Source organism: Cherax quadricarinatus, chromosome 48 (genome assembly GCF_038502225.1).
Source record: "Cherax quadricarinatus isolate ZL_2023a chromosome 48, ASM3850222v1, whole genome shotgun sequence".
NCBI lineage: Eukaryota > Metazoa > Arthropoda > Malacostraca > Decapoda > Parastacidae > Cherax > Cherax quadricarinatus.
Window position 1 is genome coordinate 1195502 of NC_091339.1, and position 16194 is coordinate 1211695.

Here is a 16194-nt window from a genome sequence, read left to right on the forward strand (position 1 = left end):
TGTGGCACAAGTGTCTCATTTTTTCAATAAAACAACTGTCCACATCAAAGAATAAGAACAATAATTACATGAAATTGCATAAATATGCAAGCCTTCAAAATAATGATATTCACGTTGGTCTTACTGATGTAATGATAGCAAGGCCATAATTAGTACTCATTCTACTTTCAAATTAGAAACTCAGGTTAACTAAAAAGTTTTTAAAGTGTAATTCTTTGGTTGTTATGGTTGGAAACACAAACATCAACGATGTCTTCAACATTCAAACTCTTGGCTCTTTTCTAATTTATAGATATAACTGCAGTATCACTTGTTTGTGACTCGTGGCAGGAAGAACTCCGTTCACATGCTGAAGAGTTAACTGGCAGCCACACTGATACTAAATAGATTATATAGATCTATGAAAGCATTGCGGAATAGTTGTAGCATAGTAGCAAATTCAAGTGGGGAAGTGAGTGTATGGCTTTGTTGATAGTACGACTCAATTGATAGTAGAGCCCTGGTGACAGCAGGGCCTGCTGATAGTAGAGCCCTGCTGATAGTATAACCCTGTTGATAGTACGACTCAGTTGATGGTAGAGCCCTGTTGATAGTAGGGCACTGTTGATAGTAGGACCCTGTTGATAATAGGACCCTGTTGATAGTAGGACCCTGTTGATAGTAAGACCCTGTTAACAGTAGGACCCTGTAGATAGTAGGACTCTGTTGACAGTAGGACCCTGTTGATAGCAAGACCCTGTTGATAGTAGGACCCTGTTGATTGTAGGACCCTGTTGATAGTAGGACCCTGTTGATAGTAGGACTCTGTTGATAGGAGGACCCTGTTGATAGTAGGGCCCTGTTGATAGTAGGACCCTGTTGATAGTAGGACCCTGTTGATAGTAGGATACTGTTTCATCAGAAGGCTGAAGGAAATTATAGAGGAGCTGACACCCCCCCGAGCCCCATTCCCTTGATGTCTTTTCTGAAAGTGCCTTAAGTGTTTACTCACGTCTCTTTCCTCTTGTGGGTATCTTGTACCCGGTTGTTACCATAAAGAGAGCAGGTGCAACGCGAAGGGCATACTACAGTACCAGACCCCAGTACATCTGACCTTCAATTTTATGTCCTCTGTAATGGAGTGAAGAGGTTCCTGGTGAGCTTCTCCACTCCACCTTTCATTTAGAAGAGCTTTCCTAACCAGGAAGTTCTTCACTCCATTACAGAGTACATAAAATCGAGGGTCAGATATACTGCAGCCTGGTACTGTAGTATGATAGATCAAGACGACTGAAGGCCGTGTCCTGGAAGATTCTAGTATTCTAGTAAGATTAGCTTCTAGTATTGCACAACTGTACTGCGCCTGTACGTCCTCTTCTTATATGAAAAGAAATAGCCCCATCTAACTTATAAGATGTTCACAAGTGTTAGTATGCATGGCATGTTTTGTTAATGTGGCATGCATTGATGTTAAAATTAAGAAATTGGCTAGTCTTGACGTCAATCGATAGACAGCACTTAGTGTTACTAAGAAGGCAGACTAAGAGAGAAAGAGAGAGAGAGAGAGAGAGAGAGAGAGAGAGAGAGAGAGAGAGAGGGAAGATGTTGAGGAGAGATGAGGTGGGTTGTGGTGTGGGTGTGACCGTCACGCTTGGTAAGATGTAAACAAAGCCAGGTGGAAGGTGTCGCCCTCTGCACCTCGCATCAACCACCTCAGACACTTCAATAAATTTAACCCACCCGAAATTAAAATAATAGAAAAACGTTTCCCAAACGCGGAAAAAAAATGTTCAGTGATCACAAATATTATATAACAAAGAGGAATTTAAAAGAGCGAGGGAAATTTCATGGTTGAGAGGCGCATGGAAGTCATGGTTGGGGTCAGCAAAGGTTGTAAACACAAGTCTCGGACATTATGGTGCCCAGTCCTACACTTGATGAGAACCATTGCTCTCTCTAGATGACAGACTCTGCAAGAGGGATTGGCTTGACACTGCCGCAGGGATTGTAATCAAAGAAATTGGAATTATCCTCTCTTTACTTGAATCAAACGTGATCACTTCCCATTCACGAGGCTCTACAGGACCCCTATGGAACTAGATGACGAATGTTGACAGGTGATTTAAGGAGGGATGCTGGTGCCTGAAGGATGTTTTCAGGGGTCAACACCCCCCTCCCCCCCTGCAACAAGGTCACTGACCAGGCCAGTTTCAAATAATAAAAAATAAGATGTTTTGTAGGATTAAAAAAAATGTCTCCATCTGCACCCTCGGTCATCCGGATTCGCCTAGCATGGATCTCCATATTTTTTGTCATGCGTGTGAAAATGTACGCCTAAGATTTTGATGAATGCCTCGTACTGTCAGGGTGCTGCCAGACAACAGCAAAGAGGCAAAAGAAGAAGCAGAAGAAGAAGAGGAACAACAATAACAACAACTGCTTGGCGAACAGTGGTAGCAGGTGTAAGGGAACATGCCCAGTGTTTTCTCTTATGCCGGAGACTGAATCCCGGTCCTTGGGTATGTGAGTTGGGGTGGCTACCAACTGAACCACGGCTTGTTTTTAATAATGTTATTATCTAAAAGAGGGTAGATATATGTTGCAATTTTTTAACTGTAGTGTAGGCGCGCCTCTGGCAAGACAGTGATGGAGTGAATGATGGTGAAAGTGTTTCTTCTTTTATCGGGTCACTCTGCCTCAGTGAGAGGCGGCCGATGTGTTAATAAAAAAATTATCAGGTAAACATAGGGAAACTAAGGTTATTAACCTATTTTAACTTGGCCTAACCTAACTTAACCAAATATAACCTATATCAACCTATCCGAACTTAACCTAGCCTATCCTAACTTAATCTAACCTCTCCTAACCCATACAAATTTAACTAAAGCTAATCTGTGCTAATTTAACCTAACCTATTAAAACTTAACCAAACCCACAGCACCGTGTCATCCTTTGCAGACGATACTAGGATCTGCATGAGACTGTCATCTATTGAGGACACGGTTAACCTCCAAGAAACCATACCCCCGGCCGGGATTGAACCCGCGGTCATAGAGTCTCAAAACTCCAGCCCGTCGCGCTAGCCACTAGACCAGCTAGCCACAATAAGATTCATCCAACTAGGTATATTTCTACACCATAGGAAAGTTAGCACAGGCACCTCTGTGACCACAAATGCAAGTTTTTACAGACGAATCTCCAGCTAGCGTGGCCGTGACGAACTCTAGCTCAAGTCCCTTCACTGCCGTCAACATGACTTAAGAAATCGTAATGACACGATTGCAAATAAACCATACCCCCGGCCGGGATTGAACCCGCGGTCATAGAGTCTCAAAACTCCAGCCCGTCGCGCTAGCCACTAGACCAGCTAGCCACAATAAGATTCATCCAACTAGGTATATTTCTACACCATAGGAAAGTTAGCACAGGCACCTCTGTGACCACAAATGCAAGTTTTTACAGACGAATCTCCAGCTAGCGTGGCCGTGACGAACTCTAGCTCAAGTCCCTTCACTGCCGTCAACATGACTTAAGAAATCGTAATGACACGATTGCAAATAAACCATACCCCCGGCCGGGATTGAACCCGCGGTCATAGAGTCTCAAAACTCCAGCCCGTCGCGCTAGCCACTAGACCAGCTAGCCACAATAAGATTCATCCAACTAGGTATATTTCTACACCATAGGAAAGTTAGCACAGGCACCTCTGTGACCACAAATGCAAGTTTTTACAGACGAATCTCCAGCTAGCGTGGCCGTGACGAACTCTAGCTCAAGTCCCTTCACTGCCGTCAACATGACTTAAGAAATCGTAATGACACGATTGCAAATAAACCATACCCCCGGCCGGGATTGAACCCGCGGTCATAGAGTCTCAAAACTCCAGCCCGTCGCGCTAGCCACTAGACCAGCTAGCCACAATAAGATTCATCCAACTAGGTATATTTCTACACCATAGGAAAGTTAGCACAGGCACCTCTGTGACCACAAATGCAAGTTTTTACAACTATACCTAGTTGGATGAATCTTATTGTGGCTAGCTGGTCTAGTGGCTAGCGCGACGGGCTGGAGTTTTGAGACTCTATGACCGCGGGTTCAATCCCGGCCGGGGGTATGGTTTATTTGCAATCGTGTCATTACGATTTCTTAAGTCATGTTGACGGCAGTGAAGGGACTTGAGCTAGAGTTCGTCACGGCCACGCTAGCTGGAGATTCGTCTGTAAAAACTTGCATTTGTGGTCACAGAGGTGCCTGTGCTAACTTTCCTATGGTGTAGAAATATACCTAGTTGGATGAATCTTATTGTGGCTAGCTGGTCTAGTGGCTAGCGCGACGGGCTGGAGTTTTGAGACTCTATGACCGCGGGTTCAATCCCGGCCGGGGGTATGGTTTATTTGCAATCGTGTCATTACGATTTCTTAAGTCATGTTGACGGCAGTGAAGGGACTTGAGCTAGAGTTCGTCACGGCCACGCTAGCTGGAGATTCGTCTGTAAAAACTTGCATTTGTGGTCACAGAGGTGCCTGTGCTAACTTTCCTATGGTGTAGAAATATACCTAGTTGGATGAATCTTATTGTGGCTAGCTGGTCTAGTGGCTAGCGCGACGGGCTGGAGTTTTGAGACTCTATGACCGCGGGTTCAATCCCGGCCGGGGGTATGGTTTATTTGCAATCGTGTCATTACGATTTCTTAAGTCATGTTGACGGCAGTGAAGGGACTTGAGCTAGAGTTCGTCACGGCCACGCTAGCTGGAGATTCGTCTGTAAAAACTTGCATTTGTGGTCACAGAGGTGCCTGTGCTAACTTTCCTATGGTGTAGAAATATACCTAGTTGGATGAATCTTATTGTGGCTAGCTGGTCTAGTGGCTAGCGCGACGGGCTGGAGTTTTGAGACTCTATGACCGCGGGTTCAATCCCGGCCGGGGGTATGGTTTATTTGCAATCGTGTCATTACGATTTCTTAAGTCAACCTCCAAGAAGATATAAACCAAGTTTTCCAGTGGGCAACGGAAAACAATATGATGTTCAATGAAGACAAATTCCAACTACTCCATTCAGAAAAACTAGAGATAATAACTAGAACTGAATATACTACAGACTCTGATCATACAATAGAGCGGAAAAATAATGTGAGGGACCTGGGAGTGGTAATGTCTGAGAATCTCACTTTCAAGGATCACAATAGTGCCACGATCACAACTGCAAAGAATATGATTGGATGGATAATGAGAACGTTCAGAACAAGAGATGCCAAGCCAGTGATGATCCTTTTCAAATCACTTGTTCTCTTTAGGCTGGAATATTGCTGTACATTAACATCTCCGTTCAAAGCAGGTGAAATTGAAGATCTAGAGAGTGTACAGAGAACTTTTACTGCACGTATAAGTTGTATCAAACACCTCAACTACTGGGAACGCTTGGAAGCACTTGAATTATACTCGCTGGAACGCAGGCGAGAGAGCTGTAGGAACTCCTAGAAGGAATGGTCCCGAATCTGCACACAGAAATCACTCCCTACGAAAGTATAAGACTGGGCAGGCGGTGCAAAATACCCGCAATGAAAAGTAGGGGCGCCATTGGTACACTAAGAGAAAACACCATAAGTGTCCGGGGCCCAAGACTGTTCAACAGCCTCCCACCATGCATAAGGGGAGTTACCAATAAGCCTCCGGCTGTCTTCAAGAGGGACCTGGATAGATACTTAAAGTCGGTGCCGGTGTATTTGTGTATACCTGAATAAACTTATTATTACTTAATCAGCCGGGCTGTAGCTCGTACGTTGGACTATATGCGGCCAGCAGTAACAGTCTGGTTGATCAGGCCCTGATTCACCGGGAGGCCTGATCGTGGACCGGGCCGCAGGGGCGTTGATCCTTGGAATACCCTCCAGTTATCCTAACTTAACTTAATCTATCCTATCTCCTAACCAAGAATAATAAATTAAAAAAAAATCATAGTGAATTTGTGCTCAGAGAAATACTGTCCAGACCTGAGACCAGGCTATGTGACTGTGGGAGTGTGACTGTGGGAGTGTGACCGTGGGAGTGTGACCGTGGGAGTGTGACCGTGGGAGTGTGACCCTGGGAGTGTGACCCTGGGAGTGTGACCGTGGGAGTGTGACCCTGGGAGTGTGACCCTGGGAGTGTGACCGTGGGAGTGTGACCGTGGGAGTGTGACCGTGGGAGTGTGACCGTGGGAGTGTGACCGTGGGAGTGTGACCCTGGGAGTGTGACCGTGGGAGTGTGACCCTGGGAGTGTGACCCTGGGAGTGTGACCCTGGGAGTGTGACCCTGGGAGTGTGACCGTGGGAGTGTGACCGTGGGAGTGTGACCGTGGGAGTGTGACCGTGGGAGTGTGACCCTGGGAGTGTGACCGTGGGAGTGTGACCCTGGGAGTGTGACCCTGGGAGTGTGACCGTGGGAGTGTGACTGTGGGAGTGTGACCGTGGGAGTGTGACCGTGGGAGTGTGACCCTGGGAGTGTGACCGTGGGAGTGTGACCCTGGGAGTGTGACCGTGGGAGTGTGACCGTGGGAGTGTGACCCTGGGAGTGTGACCGTGGGAGTGTGACCGTGGGAGTGTGACCGTGGGAGTGTGACTGTGGGAGTGTGACTGTGGGAGTGTGACCGTGGGAGTGTGACCGTGGGAGTGTGACCCTGGGAGTGTGACCGTGGGAGTGTGACCGTGGGAGTGTGACCGTGGGAGTGTGACCGTGGGAGTGTGACCGTGGGAGTGTGACTGTGGGAGTGTGACCCTGGGAGTGTGACCGTGGGAGTGTGACCGTGGGAGTGTGACTGTGGGAGTGTGACCGTGGGAGTGTGACTGTGGGAGTGTGACCGTGGGAGTGTGACCGTGGGAGTGTGACCGTGGGAGTGTGACCGTGGGAGTGTGACCGTGGGAGTGTGACCGTGGGAGTGTGACCGTGGGAGTGTGACTGTGGGAGTGTGACCGTGGGAGTGTGACTGTGGGAGTGTGACCCTGGGAGTGTGACCGTGGGAGTGTGACCGTGGGAGTGTGACTGTGGGAGTGTGACCGTGGGAGTGTGACCGTGGGAGTGTGACTGTGGGAGTGTGACCGTGGGAGTGTGACCGTGGGAGTGTGACCCTGGGAGTGTGACCCTGGGAGTGTGACCCTGGGAGTGTGACCCTGGGAGTGTGACCCTGGGAGTGTGACCGTGGGAGTGTGACCGTGGGAGTGTGACCGTGGGAGTGTGACCGTGGGAGTGTGACCGTGGGAGTGTGACTGTGGGAGTGTGACCGTGGGAGTGTGACTGTGGGAGTGTGACCCTGGGAGTGTGACCGTGGGAGTGTGACCGTGGGAGTGTGACCCTGGGAGTGTGACCGTGGGAGTGTGACCGTGGGAGTGTGACTGTGGGAGTGTGACCGTGGGAGTGTGACCGTGGGAGTGTGACCGTGGGAGTGTGACTGTGGGAGTGTGACCGTGGGAGTGTGACCGTGGGAGTGTGACCGTGGGAGTGTGACCGTGGGAGTGTGACCGTGGGAGTGTGACCGTGGGAGTGTGACTGTGGGAGTGTGACCGTGGGAGTGTGACCGTGGGAGTGTGACCGTGGGAGTGTGACCGTGGGAGTGTGACCGTGGGAGAGTGACCGTGGGAGTGTGACCGTGGGAGTGTCGACTGTGGCTGTGTGAGTGTGGCTGTGGTAGTGTCAAGTGTGACCGTGAGAGTGTCGACTGTGGCTGTGGGAGTGTCGAGTGTGACCGTGGGAGTGTCGAGTGTGACCGTGGGAGTGTCGAGTGTGACCTCGGGAGTGTGACCGTGGGAGTGTGACCGTGGGAGTGTCGACTGTGACCGTGGGAGTGTCGACTGTGACCGTGGGAGTGTGACCGTGCGAGTGTGGAGTGTGACCGTGGGAGAGTGACCGTGGGAGTGTGACCGTGGGAGTGTCGACTGTGGCTGTGTGAGTGTGGCTGTGGTAGTGTCAAGTGTGACCGTGAGAGTGTCGACTGTGGCTGTGGGAGTGTCGAGTGTGACCGTGGGAGTGTCGACTGTGACCGTGGGAGTGTCGAGTGTGACCTCGGGAGTGTGACCGTGGGAGTGTCGAGTGTGACCGTGGGAGTTTGACCGTGGGAGTGTCGACTGTGACCTCGGGAGTGTGACCGTGGGAGTGTCGAGTGTGACCGTGGGAGTGTCGAGTGTGACCGTGGGAGTGTGACCGTGAGAGTGTGGAGTGTGACCGTGGGAGTGTCGAGTGTGACCGTGGGAGTATCGAGTGTGACCTCGGGAGTGTGACCGTGGGAGTGTCGAGTGTGACCGTGGGAGTGTCGACTGTGACCTCGGGAGTGTGACCGTGGGAGTGTCGACTGTGACCGTGGGAGTGTCTACTGTGACCGTGGGAGTGTGTGCGAGTGTGGAGTGTGACCATGGGAGAGTGACCGTGGGAGTGTGACCGTGGGAGTGTCGACTGTGGCTGTGTGAGTGTGGCTGTGGTAGTGTCAAGTGTGACCGTGAGAGTGTTGACTGTGGCTGTGGGAGTGTCGAGTGTGACCGTGGGAGTGTCGACTGTGGCTATGGGAGTGTCGAGTGTGACTGAGGGAGCGTGGCTGTGTGTGACCTTGGGAGTGTCGAGTGTGACCGTGGGAGTGTCAACTGTGGCTGTACGACTGTGGCTGTGGGAGTGTCAAGTGTGACTGTGGGAGTGTCGACTGTGACCATGGGAGTGTCGACTGTGGCTGTGGGAGTGTGGCTGTGAGAGTGTCGACTGTGGCTGTGGGAGTGCCGACTGTGGCTGTAGGAGTGTCGAATGTGACCGTGGGAGTGTCGAGTGTGACCGTGGGAGTGTCGAGTGTGACCGAGGGAGTGTCGACTGTGGCTGTGGGAGTATGGCTGTGGGAGTGTCGAGTGTGACCGCGGGAGTGTCGAGTGTGACCATGGGAGTGTCGACTGTGGCTGTGGGAGTGTCGAGTGTGACCGTGGGAGTGTCGAGTGTGACCGTGGGAGTGTGGAGTGTGGCTGTGGGAGTATCGAGTGTGACTGTGGGAGCGTGGCTGCGTGTGACCGTGGGAATGTCGACTGTGGCTGTAGGAGTGTGGCTGTGGGAGTGTCGAGTGTGAACGTGGTAGTGTCGAGTGTGACCATGGGAGTGCCGACTGTGGCTGTGGGAGTGTGACTGTGGGAGTGTGACCGTGGGAGTGTCGAGTGTGACCGTGGGAGTGTCGAGTGTGACCGTGGGAGTGTCGAGTGTGACCGTGGGAGTGTCGAGTGTGACTGTGGGAGTGTCGAGTGTGACCGTGGGAGTGTCGAGTGTGACCGTGGGAGTGTCGAGTGTGATCGTTGGAGTGTCGACTGTGTCTGTGGAAGTGTCGAGTGTGACTGTGGGAGTGTGGTTGTGGGAGTGCCGAATGTGACTGTGGGACTGTGGAATGAGACTGGGAGTGTCGAGTATGGTTGTGGGAGTGTCTGCCAGGAGTGTGCCTGGAGGGTATTCTGGGTATCAACCCCCTGCGGGCCGGTTTATGACTAGGCCTCCCGGTGGATCAGGGCCTGATCAACCAGGCTGTTACTGCTGACCGCATGTAGTCCAACATACAAACCACAGCCCCGGCTGATCCAGCACCGACTTTAAGTATCTTGAAGGCAGCGAGGGGTCTATTGGTAATTCCCCTTATGCCTGATGGGAGGATGTTGAACAGTCTTGGGCCCCGGACACTTATTGTGTTTTCTCTTAGTGTACTAATGGCTCCCCTACTTTTCATTGGGGGTATTTTGCATCGCCTCCCGAGTCTTTTGCTTTTGTAGGGAGTGATTTCTGTGTGCAGATTAGGGCCCAGTCCCTCTAGGATTTTCCAGGTGTAGATTATGATGTATCTCTCTCTTCTGCGCTCCAGTGAGTACAAGTCAAGTGTTTCCACAGTGAGACTGTGGGAGTATCGAGTGTGGAGGGCCCCTAGACTGTGTCAGGGTCTTCACTTAGTGTTAATATCTTCACTTAGTCAGTATCTTCACCTAGATAGTGTCAGGATCTTCACCTAGAAAGTGTTAGGATCTTCACCTAGACAGTGTCAAGGGAGCAGTTATCTAGCAGTGTAATAAGGCACTGTTGGATGGTGGTGGGGAGGCAGGTTTCAGGTCAACACCCGCTCATCTTGTTTGACCAGTACACCACCACACTCACTGTGCACGCACGCACACACCTACACGCATACACTCAATAAACAAGTACACGAACGCATGTACATGTGCACAGTGTACTCACGTAATTGTGGTTGAAGGGGTCGATACTCAGCTCCTGGCCCCGCCTCTTCACTGATCGCTACTAGGTCCACTCTCTGCTCCCTGAGCTTTATCATACCTCGTCTTAAAGCTATGCATGGTTCCTGCCACCACTACATCACTTGCTAGACTATTCCACTTCCTGACAACTCTATGAAGGAATATTTCCTAACATCCTTTTGACTCGTCTGAGTCTTCAGTTTCCAATTGTGACCCCTTGTTTCTGTGTCCCCTCTCTGGAACATCCTGTATCTGTCCACCTTATCTATTCCACGCAGTATTTTGTATGTCATTATCATGTCTCCCCTAACCCTTCTGTCCTCCAGTGTCGTCAGGCCGATTTTCCTCAGCCTTTCTTAGTAGGACATTCCCTTGACCTCTGGAACTAACCTTGTTGCAAACCTTTGCACTTTCTCTAATTTCTTGACGTGTTTGACCAGGTGTGGATTCCAAACTGGTGCTGTATACTCCAGTATGGGCCTGACGTACACAGTGTACAGTATCTTGAATGATTCCTTACTAAGGTATCCCAGGCGCCCATATGCTGCAGCAGTTATCTGGTTGATGTGTGCTTCCGTAGACGGGCTCGGTGTTATGCTTACCCCAAGATCTTTCTCCTTGAGCGAGGTTTGCAGTCTTTGGCCACCTAGCCTATACTCTGTCTGTGGTCTTCTTTGCCCTTCCCAAATCTTCATGACTTTGCATTTGGCGGGGTTCAATTCAAGAAGCCATTTGCTGGACCAAGTGTCCAGCCTGTCCAGGTCTTTTTGTAGTCCTGTCTGATCCTCATCTGATTTAATTCTCCTCATTAACTTCACATCATCTACGAACAGGGATACTTCTGAGTCTATCCCTTTCATCATGTCATTCACATATGTGTGTGTGTGTGTGTGTGTGTGTGTGTATGTGTACTCACCTAGTTGAGGTTGCAGGGGTCGAGTCCGAACTCCTGTATGTGTGTGTGTGTGTGTGTGTGTGTGCGTGGTTATGTGGCACAGATCATGAAGGTGGTGGTGGTGTGTTATACTGTGTATTATACTGTGTCCATGTAGATGAAGCTCATATCTTTATTGTAAGTGATTTTGATTATCTATATATTTTCTTAAATCGATGAGTGTTAATTGTGAGATGCTGGTGTGAGGAGCAAGAGATTGGTATGGCAGAATAGTATACAGTAGCATACCTCTCACATCGGCCTTCAAATGCGTGGTAAAGCTGATGAACTGTCAAAGTCTTCAAGGAGGGAGAGGATTACAGCTGTAGGCAAGCAGCTTGTAGTTTGAGGAAAATAATGAAAAAAAAAAACTTCCGTCTAGTTTCGTGAACCTGAGACAAACTGACAGACGTTAGTCCAAGGAAGCACTTGTCTCTGATATCCAACACGAGCAGCAGACTCGTGAATGTCACTGCTGCTCGGTTCCGGCTGGATAGTATAATATTCTGGGAATTTACACTACTAGCTGATGTAGACATAACCAAATGTAAATTTTGCCAGAAGGCCTATTGTCACACCCTGAATGAATTTAGAGACAATTCACTCACATATGTTCAAATGTCAAAGTATTTTATTCACAGGGGCAGGTTAGTGGCCATGCTGGAAAAATGCCCAATCTTTGCTTAGTATAAATAACTCGTATATAATTTATTACCACATATAACAATTTATGCTTTATAACTGAATATACATCTGTGAAAATTCATTGCTATTGCTCTGAATTCAGTAATTAGCTCATTATCACTATAAATTGTTTGGTAAAGACAGATGTTGGGGTCCAGTCTGTAGACCCGTTATGTGTCTAATAATTTCACTACCCCTCACAGCATGGGTCCGGAATACATAAGAAAGATATTACACTTACAACTGGTAGTGGCCGTGGGTGCGCTTGGGCACCGAGGTAGGTGCTTATTTTATTGACCCTCAGGGAGACATCTTTGGAAGACGTCCCTAGGGAGACATCTCCATGAGCACGTCCCCAGGGAGATATCCTCAGAGAGATCAATATAACTCGTCTCCTCGGGGAGGCACACCAGACACACTACCCCTACTAAAGATGAGTGACGGAAGAATTATGCCTGAGGAAGATTAGAAAATTGAATAACCTGGCAGATTTAACACATGACCTTAAGAATGTGTATGTTAATCACAATGAGAGCAGAAATTTTGTGTGATCATTGGTGAGTAATTGATAGGTAGGGGGTCGTGTGTTGAACTACACTTTTGTTATTGCATTGGCCATGAAAAATAGGCTGACAGTCTTTGTCATATAATGGCCCGTTCATTGACGTCTCAAGCCATATTGTGGCCGATAAGCTTACTGGTTTAACTCGCTGATGTAAATGAGTACGAGAATCGATCCCTGCAATCACAAATAGATGAGTACACATCAGTGAGTTCACACACCCACTCACAAAAACACACTCCTGCCTCCTCACCCACTCCCTACCAACCCTTCTGACCCGTCCCTCGCCACCTTGCAGACCACTAATGACATGTTGTGTTGCAGCTATCGCCGTCCGCTTCCTGACACGGCGCTACATCGGCGAGTACAACTCCGATACCGGTAAGTTTTGGACTCCCTAAGTAGCTAGATAAGTAGGAATAACACTACCTTAGGTGAGCAGGCATTTGTGCTTCTGGGACTCACTAAGTAGACGTTAGGTGAGTAGACGTGTGCTTCTGGGACTCACTAAGTAACTAGGTAAGTAGAACTAATACACACTTAGGTGACTACACATGTGTGCTTCTAGGTCCCATTAGGTAAGTAGAATCAACCTGTCCTTACAACGGAGATACCTCTCACACACCATTAATGAATCTTGCTGGGAATACAATGGAACGATCACTCTCGCCCGCTGTGCTGCACTTAGCTTCATCCTCCGTGTTAAATTTATAGTATAATTTTTAAATCTTTATTTTTCTGAGGTTAATGAGGCTATCGGAGGTGATCCCTTTATAGCGTGTAACCCAGATGCAGTTAATTGTTTGCGTAATGACATGTCTGTTATATAAAAAGATCTCATACATCAGCAGTATTAGTAGAGGTGACCTTGTCAATTGCTGAGTGTTATAGGTGTATAAACTATTATTTTTTTTACAACAGTTTGCTACAAGCTTTTATCTGGACAGCGTTTTCCTTTGTGGAGAGTTTTAAGGCCTGGTCTCAAACCAGCCCGTGGGGGCGTTGACCCCCGAAACCCTCTCCAGGTATGCCCCAGGCATTGGCTCTGTGTATAGCCTGATAAAACTCTGCACAGAGCCAAACATTGTCCCAATAAAGCATGTTCTGTAACTCGTCTTTTCCTTACTATCGTCAGCGGTACGACACTTGGATCCAAAGCTAGGTACACCCTGAGTGAGCGGATGTCCTGTTCGCCAAGGCAAGACTACTGTACAAGTCTTTAAGAAATATGTACGACACTCCTCCACTTGAGGAGCCAATACTGGGTCGCCTCAGGGACAAGTCACGGGCCGGGACCATACCAACGAACCACTTCGAGTAGAATAAAATGCCCTGTTCAGTATGATTTTAAATTTTGATGCATGAGCGACTATTATACATCCCATACCCATCCCGTAAATGGTAGCCCAGCGTCATATAATTGTTGTATATGTCTTATTCATCAACTTGTCGGTACTGTGTCATTTATAGGATACTCAAAAGGCCTAGAGATCTCAAAAAGGTTAACACAGTTGGATATGGATTGACAATTTATATTTTATCTCTTGAAAGCGAATTTAGGGGGTGTCACTAGCACGTTAAGAGACCATACAATAAGTGTCAGGGGCCCGAGACTGTTCAACTGCCTCCCAGCACACATAAGGGGGATTACCAACAGACCCCTGGCAGTCTTCAAGCTGGCACTGGACAAGCACCTAAAGTCAGTTCCTGATCAGCCGGGCTGTGGCTCGTATGTTGGTTTGCGTGCAGCCAGCAGCAACAGCCTAGTTGATCAGGCGCTGATCCACCAGGAGGCCTGGTCACAGACCGGGCCGCGGGGGCGTTGACCCCCGAAACTCTCTCCAGGTAAACTCCAGGTTAGGAAGCTTGTTAATGTTAAGTGTATTATTTTCATTAATAAGATGCCTTGACATATTATACTGGTTATTATACTATCTCCAAATTCGTTAATAAGTGGACAATTAATCACATAGTGTTCAAGAAAGTGATCATAAGGCTGACCACATACTTTGCATTTAATTTGATCATTGAAGAAACACATGACCAATGCAACCAAGATTATACAGTACTAACATGTGAGTATCAAAGATTTGCCTTAAAGTCCCGAGGATATCATAAGTTGTACCATGCTCTCCATGGGCGGTTGATCGACCTTAAATTAATGATATATCTAACTTATATTCGGTAAAGAAGTAATCACTCGTCAGTATTCTGGTTCATGAAACAAATCAGTTGCAATCTTTCTTCAGAAGCATTTTCTATGTATTTTATGAAACAGGAGATTTTTCATACCTTGATGACTTTTGGCTACCCAAATGTTTAAAGGAAGAGGCAATGGACCCACCCAGGTTGCAATGACTTGGGTCCTGCTTGTAAGTCTTTTAGGTCCAATGATGTGTTCACTTTGTTAAACAGGAAGGCTTCATGAACAGAAGATATTCAAGGATCATGATACTTACACATTTTTTAATGTGTAGCTTGTGTAGCGGAGAACAGAGCAGCTCGAAGCCTCTATAATTTGTATTAGGCAGGTCTTCAAACACAGCATCATTTCTTTTCCACTAACATATAATTGTGAAAAGTATTTCTGAAATGAAGCCCTGTGTTAGTATGTTCCCTCGCTGTTTTCATTAACGAGATGCACTCAGCAGTAAGTTGGATATTCTCAGGGAAGTCCAGTCTTACACTTTAACTCCTCGAGGCAATGCCAGTTTCGCTCTGCGCTCACCAAGGTCGTTCAGTATCACATTGAGTTGGAGTCATGCGAGCTTGGCTGCGTCAGAGCTTCAGACATTTCTCATTTCTTCTACTCTTAGATGGTTGACATCTATCTTCATTTTCAACCCTCACTTTAATGTGTTGCTCTGCGGGATCTCTTATCTTTGCAATATTAGTATCACACTCAAATCTTTCACTACACAGAGATTCCTTACTCACCCACGAGTCCCACACTATCTGGAGGCCACGCCACCCTCCAATAGTGAGAGGGGCCACGCCACTCTCCAATAGTGAGAGGGGCCACACCACCCTCCAATAGTGAGAGGGGCCACACCACCCTCCAATAGTGAGAGGGGTCACACCACCCTCCAATAGTGAGAGGGGCCACACCACCCTCCAATAGTGAGGGGGCCACACCACCCTCCAATAGTGAGGGGGCCACACCACCCTCCAATAGTGAGAGGGGCCACACCACCCTCCAATAGTGAGAGGGGCCACACCACCCTCCAATAGTGAGGGGGCCACACCACCCTCCAATACTGAGGGGGCCACGCCACCATCCAATACTGAGGGGGCCACACCACCATCCAATAGTGAGGGGGCCACACCATTTAATAGTGAGGGGACCACACCACCCTCCAATAGTGAGGGGACCACACCACCCTCCAATAGTGAGGGGACCACACCACCCTCCAATAGTGAGGGGACCACACCACCCTCAAATAGTGAGGGGCCACACCACCCTCCAGTAGTGAGGGGGCCACACCACCCTCCAACACTCAGGGGGGCCACACCACCCTCCAACACTCAGGGGATCCACACCACCATCCAACACTCAGGGAGACCACACCACCCTCCAACACTCCGGGGGGCCACACCACCCTCCAACACTCAGGTGCCACGCCACCCTCCAACACTCAAGGGAGCCACACCACCCTCCATCACTGAGGAAATCAGGAAGAGGAGAAGGAACACACAAGGTGGAGAGATTACCTCCAGATATACGGGGTCATTAACTCACATGGGAGCCAGCAGGAAGCAGCATTATCAATGCTGGCAACACTCAGTAGCACTGTCATTGCATGCA

The 16194-nt window shown here is 48.6% G+C and overlaps 1 protein-coding gene across 1 annotated transcript in view; it reads left to right on the top strand.

The window, feature by feature from the left end:
• Positions 1 to 16194, top strand: part of LOC128696117 (putative uncharacterized protein DDB_G0282133) — an 85908-nt gene that overhangs the window by 46595 nt on the left and 23119 nt on the right. Inside the window, exon 2 of the mRNA XM_070094812.1 lies at positions 12714 to 12770. Coding sequence (XP_069950913.1) covers positions 12714 to 12770 — 57 coding nt within the window. The remainder of the gene's footprint in view (positions 1 to 12713; positions 12771 to 16194) is intronic.